The sequence below is a fragment of the Meleagris gallopavo genome, chromosome Z, assembly GCF_905368555.1.
Source record: "Meleagris gallopavo chromosome Z, MGAL_WU_HG_1.1, whole genome shotgun sequence".
Lineage (NCBI taxonomy): Eukaryota > Metazoa > Chordata > Aves > Galliformes > Phasianidae > Meleagris > Meleagris gallopavo.
The window spans coordinates 26,847,587-26,858,251 of record NC_139435.1 but is presented as its reverse complement, the minus strand read 5'-3'; the positions used below and the strand labels follow the sequence as shown (position 1 = coordinate 26,858,251).

At 42.8% G+C, this 10,665-nt stretch overlaps 1 protein-coding gene across 1 annotated transcript; it reads right to left on the bottom strand.

Annotated features, from left to right (window-relative positions):
- Window positions 1-338: 338 nt before the first annotated feature.
- On the bottom strand, window positions 339-5,814 carry KCNV2 (potassium voltage-gated channel modifier subfamily V member 2). Its single transcript, XM_031557278.2, has 2 exons — window positions 4,375-5,814; window positions 339-617 (listed from the first exon to the last, which is right to left on the bottom strand). Exons 1-2 carry the CDS (start codon window positions 5,812-5,814, stop codon window positions 339-341), a joined length of 1,719 nt encoding a protein of 572 aa, XP_031413138.2.
- Window positions 5,815-10,665: the final 4,851 nt, after the last annotated feature.

Here is a 10,665-nt window from a genome sequence, read left to right as displayed (position 1 = left end):
TCTGATTTGTTTTCAGCAAGGGTCTGGCCAGTTGCAGGCGTCCCATCTTCTTGTGGGTCTAATTTAGAGTTTCTGGGTTGTACGTCTGAAGAACATCATTTAGATATCTCACAAGCGCATGAGCTCATGAACGTAATTTTGCCAATTAAAAAAAAAAAAAAAAAAAGCTATTTTAATCTGAGCCTTTTTTTTCTTTCAAATACAGCTTCCTTGCAGGCATATTTCACTGCCTACTTTTTGTTACTTTCAGCCTTTTCAGTTCTTCTTTAGTTAGCTTTGCTGATTCATTTCTTTTCCTCCAACTTCTCTGTTTCAGCCTCACATCCAAAGCTCTGCTCCTATCCGTGTTGTGGCAAGGAGCGAGCTCCACCTTCTCCGCAGCATTCAGAGATTTTCTTCATGGCTCTCCGTGTGAAGTCCACCTTCCCCCTCTCTTTCTTGAGAGCAGTGTACTCGTAGGCTTTCAGTTTGCTGTAATAGTCTGAGAACTTGTTGTAGAGGATAGAGATGGGCATGCCGTTCAGGATTATCCCGAAAGCAATGCACAGGAATGCAAACAGGCGGCCGAGGTGAGTTTCTGGACACATGTCTCCATATCCCACAGTGGAGATGCTGACCTATGGGCAAACCAGCATTCAGCTTATTAGCAGGGAGGATACATACAGGCACTTATCTCCTCAGCATTTCTCCAGATATGCACAGTGAGCAGGGGCAATTCTGAAGTTGATGAGAACACATGTCCTCTGTGTCTAAATCTGGCATGCTTATAGAAATCAGTATTTTGGGACTTACTGTGTAGGTTTTATTTTGAGTGTTAATATTGATTATCATGTATATACAAGTATTATGTACAATAAAAAACATGTGAAAAGCTATTTGTGAAATGTATTTCTATAACGTTAGCGCCAGTGGAAGAAGTGACCCAAGAGAATGAAGCGTATATATAATGATACAATTGACTGAATCTTTGAATGATACGAGGAGCTATGGAAAAAAAAATAAAGATCTTACTCAATTGCCTAGAAGGCTGTGCACACTTGCAATATGTATATATTTATAGTGATAAATTGCTTGATCTGCCTCATCCTTTTTATGTCAGAGGTTAAACAAGCGTAGTCTCTGCATGCCTTCAGTAAGGAATGTTCCTGTTTGTTTCAGCTGATGGGTATACAAAAAGCTTCTCCTGAATTCACCCCTTTGAAGAAATTTTGGGAGTTGTTGAAAATGCTTCTGTTTGGGAGGGAGAGAGGAATTTTCTTTTCACAAGAACTTCATAGAGTTTTTTTTGTATTTTTTTTTCTGAGCTTTCAAGATTTTCTCTTTTTAGACTACGTATGTATGAAGAAGCTTTGATGTATGGGCCCAGTACTGTATCAAGTACTGAAGTAAAATTTGTAAATTTTGTTTTCAGAATTCCTGGATGTTTGTTTATGAGGATGTTACATAAAGAATGATGTACTACCAACCAGACAACATGAAATAACTCCTAAGTTTTATTCTCCCACTATACACATCTTGAGTTTTAATGGTGTTTACATTTAGTAAAAATAACTTTTTTTCTTCATCAGGTAAAACTCGCAAGCTTCTGCAATGTGGCACTTCCTTGTATTATTCCTATTCAAGAGATGTTTTTCAGCCAATGAACTTTATTTAATCTTCTTCACAGTATCTAAAGAGAATGCATGTATCTGCAAAATGGTGATATAAAACTTCTGTAGAAATATGCCACCGGAAATAGGAGTTTCACTATAATGCCCTTGTGGCTTTAGCTCTGAATATAAGTCTTAAGAAGGTCATGGAGTGCAACCTTCCATCTTCTAACATGCTAAATAAAATGTTATTTCAAATGAAGTAAGCATTAGGGTACATGAGACAGCACTAGATAAGCGTATTTGTAGGATGCACCTTGTGCTTCCTGCAGAATAAAAAGGATTAGTCATTTGGTTTAATGGAAATTAAGTCACTGGATTTGAATGATAATACAGGATAAATATCTCCAAAAATAAATACTGAGATGAAGGCAAGATGTTTATCTCTAGCAGCCAGGACAAAACCATTATCCTGTGATAAGGTTCTGTTCCACTGGCACAGTCTTCTAATCGCTGTGACAGTTTGGGAGGAATACTTGTTCTCTCCTGTGGGTCAGATTGCAGACGTTGTTGGATTTTGAAATTTAAATGATCTGGATATCTCAGTTTTTATTGTTAATGAATGAATGGACTCTAAAAAAAGTTTTATGCCATAGAATTTCAATGTGCAAGCTACAGCATCTCTTTTGGAGACACTTGCTTTGCTAAGTAGGAATTTTTTAAGTAGTCATTGTTATGTAGATTTCAGAGCAGTACCTAAATAATCGTCGTGTTATCAACTTGCAGATGTGATCTCTAATGCTTTTTGCATGTATCCTGCATGTTCAGAAAATCACTGCAAACATATGGGGAACTTCCACATTTCATCAGCCACTGTTGAAACAGAACTGTTGGCCACAGTCTCCCTAGATGCTGCCCAGGAAGGTGTTCTCAGATAGGTTGATGTTGCTGTCCTGTGTGCCCTGTGCCAAGCTGATCATCCAGGATGAGGAGGTCTCCTGATTCCTTTGAAGTTTTTTTGCCTGGGCTTTCTTTCCTGGAAGGAAGCTGGGGCCAAGAGTGCCCCAGAACCATGCCTTAAATGTGGATTATGCAGGCCGGGATCAGTTGCCATGAGATGAAATATAGAAACTCTTCATATGGCAACAGGCTAAAACAAGTCATAGAGCAGTGGGAAGCCAAGACACACCCAGCTCCCCTCTGACTTGATTCAGGCTGCTGTAGGCACAGCTGCTATGGCATAACAGAGCTGTTGTTTTCCTTTTTTTTTTTTTTTATACTGCTAGTTGTTACAGAGAGGGATTTTTTCCCCCTCTCCTCAGCACCTGGGATATAACCACTGCCCTTTCCCTGCCAAAACGCTGTAGAGATGATAATTGAGAAGCTGCCATACCTGAGCATGAAGATTATCAGTTAAGCATTTACTCACAGCCCGTGGCTCCCTCTCCCAGCCTTCATTGTTTGTTAGTCCCCATAAACCCACAGGTGTTTCTTTTGTATTTGCAGCTCATCTTGAAGGATATAACTATCATTTTAATTGTTGAGTACACTGAGAAAATAGGGTTAAAATGTTGTAAGAAAATGCATGGCCATCCTTGATGGCAAACAGTTCCGAGGTGAATTTGGGAAGCTGAATCATTCTGCCTTAGCCAGGAAACATTTAAGCAAGGGAGAGGGCATTAAGCTCTCACAGTTCTGTGTTCCTGGCTATAACTTAATGTCCCCACAAGGTGTGAACTTACCTTAGCCTGGAAAACACTGCCTTAAAAACATCTCTCCATATAACACAGTATATTACAGGTCAGTCTGATAGTTCAGACCTCAAGGTGATATGCTCAGATGTGCATCACCCCAGTGGCAGACTCTAGAAATGAGGTCATTCTGCCTTTCTTTCTGAGGCTTGTCAGCAGAAGCTCAGTCAGTTACTACCACCCCAATTGTTTTGAGAGGGACTAAAATCACACTCTTTCTGGCAGAAGCAGCAAAAAATATTCAAGATGACATTAACCAGCCACTAACCATCCCTCCCTGATGTGGGATGCAGACAGATGACCTAGATGTAGAGGGCAGTTTATCTCAATCCCCTGAGTTATTCTGCTTATTTTGTATTTATTTCTCTGCAAGACTGGCACACATTAAATAACCACCAATGAGTCTACATGTACAAACGTATCATGAAAATGGCACTTAAGGAGCAGAATGCAACAACTGCTGGTCCTAATGAATTTTAATAGCCTGAGCTCTGGGATGATTTAACTTTTCAAGTGTGACTGTCCAGAGTACCATGAAAAACAAAAAACACGTCTTACCCTCTTGAAGTTACATGATGGATCACAGTACGTCTTCAAGAACAGTGGGAATGAGAATCTTATGTCAACCTGCAATCAGCTAGACTGATTGGTTTGTTTGTTTTGGTAACACTGCCAACAGAATTTAGTGGAAAAATGCTTTTCTTTGTTATTTTGCACCCTTCTTTAAAAGGCAAGTATTGTCTGCGTTTGGTCAGATGGGTACATCAATGCCGACAGCCTGATTAAGTCCTGATTAAAGCTTACAACAGAGGTGAATAAGTGCATGCATGTGTGTGCATGAGTGAGTGCATATGTCCTGTAAGCTCAGAATTCAGAGCAGATGTTCACTGATCTGGGTCTTCTGTTTTCAAGACTGTCAGCATCTCTATCATGGGAGGGGAGAGGAGGGAAGGATTGGGAAGGAGGGAGGAGAGGGAAAGGGAAGGAAGGGGAAGATCTCTGGCTACCCAGCAAGGTGAGTTGAGTTTACTTACGGCAGCCCACCACCAAGCATGAGGGATGCTGGTGAAGTTGGTACTGGATACATCATGCTCCACTGTGTAGACCATGGCAGAGAAGGCGAAGATGCCCATGGCAATGAAGAGCAAAAGGCAGCCCACCTGCTGGTAGCACTGACGCAAGGTAAAGCCAAAGGCACGCAGCCCTGTGGAGTGGCGGGCCAGCTTGAGGATGCGGAAGATGCGCATGAGACGCATGATACGAAGTACTTGTCCCACTTTGCCCACCCGTCCCACCTTCTCAATATCATACTCATGCTGAGAGCCCCGACCTCGGGGCTGGTCATCATCAGTGAAGCATTCGAGCAACAGTTGCAGGTAGAGGGGCAGGATGGCAATGAGGTCTACAGCATTGAGGGCGCTGCTGGCAAAACGACGCAGATCTGGTGTGGAGACCAAGCGCAGCAAGTACTCCAGCGTGAAGAACACGATGCACAGAGTCTCAATGTGCTCCAGGACAGGCCGACTCTCTCCACTCTTCTTGTCTACCTGCTGCATCTCCTCCACTGTATTGAGCGCCAGAGCCACCACAGAGATTAGCACAAAGAAGCTGGAGGCCACTGCCATCACTTTGGCAGTGACTGAGGAGAAGGGCTTCTCCATGAGGTTCCAGAGGCGCCAGCGCTGGGGCCCATAGTAGCGCATGTGGTGGAAGAGCTGCTCATTCTCCTGAGCCTCTGCCTGGGAGCGCAGCTCACGCTGGACTTTCAGCTGTTCGCTTAGCTCGTCGCGACGCTCCTCGAAGCAGATGCGGCAGCAGCGGGGTGTGTATTTGAGCCGTACGCCCCAGTAGCTCAGCTCCTCCAGGAAGCTGCGTGGGCACAGCTCATCCCGCACACGGAGCACCCCTGAAGCATAGAAGTTGTACACCAGCTGAAAGACAGCTGGGTCTCGGTCGAAGAAGTACTCATCCACCTGGGCGGCGTAGTCATCACACAGGCCCAGCTGGCAGCGACGGTCTGTGGAAGTGGCCAGGCGGCCCAGGCGGGTCTTGGGATAGGTGGCCACTGCCTGGTAGGTGAGACGGTAGCTCTGGCCGCCAACGTTAATGTTCAGCACGGATGAAGTGGAAGGCCTGGCTGGGGCCCCAGAGGAAAAGGTTGGGGAGAAAGGAATGGATGATGAGAGCTTGTTTTCTCCTTCAAACGGGTCCTCTGTTGGCCATTTTCCGTGGTCTTTTTCTTCTTCTTCCTCTTCTTCATCATCTACATAATAGTTGTAGTTTCCCTCTGGTCCAAGGAGCAGCATGGTCTGAGAGCTCACTGGAGCAGTACCAGAAAAATCACTCTGCTTGTCTAAACACACACCTTCATTATCCTTCCCCATGTTGGGCTGTGTGAAGACACTTGATACTTCCCTTTCTCTTCCTTTATGTTTAAGGAAAGGAAATTGTCTCCTCATGTTAAACTGCAACATACTATTTCTCCTTGTTTTTCTCCCTTATTTTCATCCACTTGGTTGAGAAATTAGCATCAGTCCTTTCTGGCACTAATAGGACGGAGAGTACCGCTTTCTTCTCTCTTTGCTGGTATCAAACACAGCAGCAGATCTGCATTTTTCCTCTTGCCAGTTGCCACTCCAGTTGCTATGAAAGCTGAGTGTGGGATATAGACACATGAAGACTGCTGTTGACCGTTTTAATCTTGCTGACAGGGAAGATTTGAGTGCTTAGAGAAGGGGATTTAAAGGCTATTATCCTGTTTCAGCCTCATCTCCCTCAGGCTGTGACGTGAATGATTATGGATCCATAAACCTATGAAAAATCAGTATGGTTAAAAAAAAAATCCTAAAAGTCTATTGATAATAAAAAAACATATATTTCCCTAATTCAAGATTATAAGGATTAAGAATAATCTGAAAATGAAAATATCTGAGGAGCAGAGAGAAGAGAGGGTGGGAACACTACTCCTTTCATTCATCTACATGAGTATATGGGGGTCTTAGTTCTCTTTAATGAAAATTATAAATAATTAAAATGCAGATATTGTGTGGAAATTCATTATCATAGGTCTTAAAGTGCTTACCAAAGGTAAGAAAATAAATACAAATCCTTCTCATTCTGCAGTCTACCTGGTTGTGGGCTGAAGAAAGCTGCATCTGCTCGAGCCTTGGGCTGTGCTCTGAGACTGTGTCCATGCTCTTCTTGACACAGCGTAAGTGAAAGAGAACATGTGCATGTGTTTCTAGCATGCTGCTTTGCTTCAAGCTCTTCTTGAGATGCTGCAAAACAGAGCAAAACTGCTAGCTTTGGCAGCACCCTCACTGGTACAGAAGGTTGCAGTGAATGCCTGGAGCACCTGAAAGCCCAATTTTGTTTCTATTGCTTCTAAGTCAGGAGAAATTCTTGTTGAATCTTGAACTATCGTGTTAAACATCCCAGCAATCCTGTAACAGCAGCTTTATTAAAGCATTGGCACAAGTTGAAAACTAACCTGAAGCACCAAGAATAAAGGGAGGTATCCTGGTTTCAGCCATTGCTCCTCAAACATATATGCCTTTTCCCAAGTATCTCCATGCAAAAACAGTTTCTCAGTTTCATAGCGTGACATTCAAGTTTCTATTACACGTTTTTTTCCATCTTTGGCCATGTTACTTTTGTGTTTCTTTCTGCTCAGTGTCACAGCTTCACCATCTCTGGCTTCCCTGTCAATAAGGGGCCTAATAGCAGCTAATTCAAGCTGGGTTTCCCATGTTGATGTGTGCTTTTCAATAAGGCAGGTAGGCCTAGACTGCACCAACACTGTGATGTGGTCCGCAGTGCTGCTATGGTCAAACTACTGCCAATAGCATGAACCTTCTGTCTTTGCACCTGGGGCAGACATAACCAGAGGAAATTTGAATGCTCATCTTCAGGCCCTGGGAGGAAGGTGTGATCTGGAAATAGACCAGCTGTTGCAATTCAGAGATTTCTCAGACACAGGCAGCAGGTACTCCAAGAAGTTGTTCTAGTCTGATGTGGCTGAGTTCTGCCCCACCTTGAGACCTTACACATGATGCAAAGTGATGCTGTTGGAAAAAGCCATAAAGTGAGAGTTTTGAGGCTTATTAATTTGACTGATATAACTGGAAAAAAAGATGAGCTGTTTTCAAGCAAGTGTATCTTCAGGGTCTGATTTTGTGAGCTGTTGAGCAGAAAATGTTATTTCTGCCATATCTCACCTCATTAATATCCTTAGTGGTACCGTAGCCATGAAAGTCTGCCCATTGGAAGCGATGCATGTACATAGCTTGCCATCTGTAAAAGCAAGTGTTGCACAGTGCCTGAACCTGTGTGTTGCTAAGAGCTTTCCATCTGCAGTCCCTTAGCCTGTCTTCTCTCACAGCTTCTGACCCTTTCTCACAAGCTGTCAGGACATTCTATCCCAGCTCACCTGTGGCAATATTTTTCCTTTGTTGTTCTCCGCTCCTGCTGTTGTGTTGTTAATCTCAAGTATTTTCCTGCAAACTCCAGTAATTTTGTTTTGGTGGCATTTTATTTACTGTGAGACCTATACTTTTCCCCCTTCTTCCCTGTCTCCTGGTTGTAGCTTTAATGTTTAGTTAGTCCTGATGAACAGAAAGACATAATAGCTGAGAATTTTTGCACTGCATCTGTTCTCAGACTGTATCCTGATGGATCAGTGGATCACAGTGGATAGACTAAGGCTTCTTCAAGTTACACTGTTTAAGGCATGCATTTTTAGCAGTTCATATTCAAGTGTGTTTGGAGATGTTTTGCTTCATAAGTTCTTTTCCACTGTCCGTTCTGTTTCTTTGTTCAAAAAAATTGCTCATACTAATTAGAAATGTCAGTGCCTTATTATTACAGGCTCTCATCTGTTCTGCAGTTTACTTTGAACATTGAAACATGCCATGGTTAGTCCTTTGTTAGCAGTCTTAATACAAATTAATGAACATTTCAATGCTGTTTCTTTCTCCTTAGCAAATTACTTCAGGCATAAGAAAAACACTAATTGGAAATACTGTCATTTCACTACCAAAAAATCTTGAATATTTCTTAATTAAAATTCAGGTGAGAGTATATTAATACTGCTTTTCCCAGCTTTTGCTGTAACATCTTGTTTTGCTTTTTGCTGGTCTGCACGGTCCCAGTTCTGAGAGGTCTATGGAAATGCTCATTGCTCACTATTCGTACTGTACCGCAGCAGCATCAGCCTCTAGCAGGTGGAACTGATGGCTGCCAGATGCCAACACTTTGTGACATTCCTACTAGGAGAACAAGAAAGGCCACTAGGAGGCTAATGACTCTAACCTAGATATTCTTGGGAGGGAAACTCTCAGACACCTGAGGGTTTCTGCTTGAACTTGCCCAAACAGACAAAACAGGTAAAATAACGTTTCACAGTCACTCATCCTTAGTCTAGTTAGTTGGGACATTTTTCCCCCTTCACTTTTTTTTTCCTTGGCTACCTTATTTTTTTTTGCAGATGGGATGCTGAGGAGCAAATTAGAAACCATAAAGTGGAAGGATCAGCTGCTATTTTTTGTATTGCATATTGCCAGGCTTTCCACTGCTCACTGTCACTTGTAGTGGCTCATTCATAAATATTAATGTCTCCTCATACATGGGCTGTTGGTACCAGCCCTGCAGTAAACACAAACAAACTTTAAAAGGCAGACAACAGCATCAACAAGAACAAACTGTATTCACTGTGAATGAATATCAGCTCTATGTAGGGAAGATGGAAATACCACAGAAGCAGAGACCACACCGTGATGCTTATATACCTCCAAGTGGTTTTTGGGCAGTGGGTGGCATTAGACCTTTATAGTGTAATGCCACAAAAAGAAAACTGTAGATGAAACTCTGCAGTGAGGAAGGACAGTCACTACACAGCCATTGGAGTAATCCCTAGTGATTGGCCAATGGTGAGTTGTGCTGGTTTCTGTTAAAATGTGATATGATATATACAAGTGCCACAGCCTCGGGACAGCCATTTCTCCTGATTTATGTGCTCTCACACAGCATCAGAAGAAATGCTGATCCATTATGTAGAATTTACTGAAACCAGCTAGCAACTGGAAAATGTCAGTTCATGTACTCTGCATGCAAGAGAACCACTCAGACTTGGAAAGGGCTTAATGTGAAAATTGATTCTGGAAGTATTTTTCAAGAATTTGGACGGGCTTCTCCAACTTCCTTCCTTTAACAAATATGCCTATTCCAGTAGCTTTGTTCTTAGATTCTTCTTCTCCTTTCCTTGGGCAAGATGGCCCCTCCTGAGCCTTTCCTCTCCCAGCACTCCAAGTGATTTCCAAGTGATAGTGTGGTAGCACAGCTCACTCATCTTTTGAACCTCTGCTTGCAGCTTTGCTCCTGCATTTCCCTCACATGCAGGTCTCATGCTGCATCCCAAATCTGAAAGAACATCCTGGGATCTGCCAGGTCTGTGGGAAAGGAAGGTGTACCTCCTCCTCATTACAAGCATATCCAGCTTCACACCTGAGCTTGAGCACTGTCTTTGAGGAGAGGGGGAGGCAGTACCATATGAGCTGGACTGATTTTCTGAACCCACATTTTTAAGTTCATAACCTATAATGGATTTCATAAGAGTTTGCCACTGCAAAATTTTGTCTCTCTGTCAGTCTGGGACTACGGCTGGACTGCCTCTGTTCTCCTGGTGTTTCATTCTGGGGCTGGTCCTTCCTTCCTCTGCCCATGATGTACCTGCATCATATTGTCCTTGCCCAGTCTGTCCCCATGCTCCACAGCAGCAGTCCTTGGCACTGGCACTCTTCAGTCCTGACTCAGCCATGTACTTACCCCAGAGATGCTCTAACCTGCAGAATGCTGGAGAGCCCACCTCTCGGGTCTTGTCAAGAGAGTGCAGTGTGCTCAATGAGTGTTTAGTTCACTGTGTGCTCTGCTTTTAGCGTACAAATTGAAATGTTTTGCTGCAAAATTATTAGCATTTCCTTACAGATAGGAAAGGCTGGTTAAAAACAAGCAAACTACTCCTGGGACTTTTTGATGAAATTAAATAACCTTGCAGTGGAAAAAGAGATTTTGCTGAGATACATCCCTCAGTGCTAACTTCACATTCCAGGAGGAATTTGCATAACACAAGCAGAGTTTTGTAAAAAAAAACCTTATCTATAGTGTTGCATACCAAAGAACACAACAATTCAGGGGCAGAAAAAGATTTTGCTGCTTGGACGTTAGCCAGATTTTCTGCATGTGTTTGTTTGTGCACACATATATTTATGCATATGTGTGAAAATCTGTCAACAAGATTGCTGTCCTTATCACAACCATGTACCATTTGT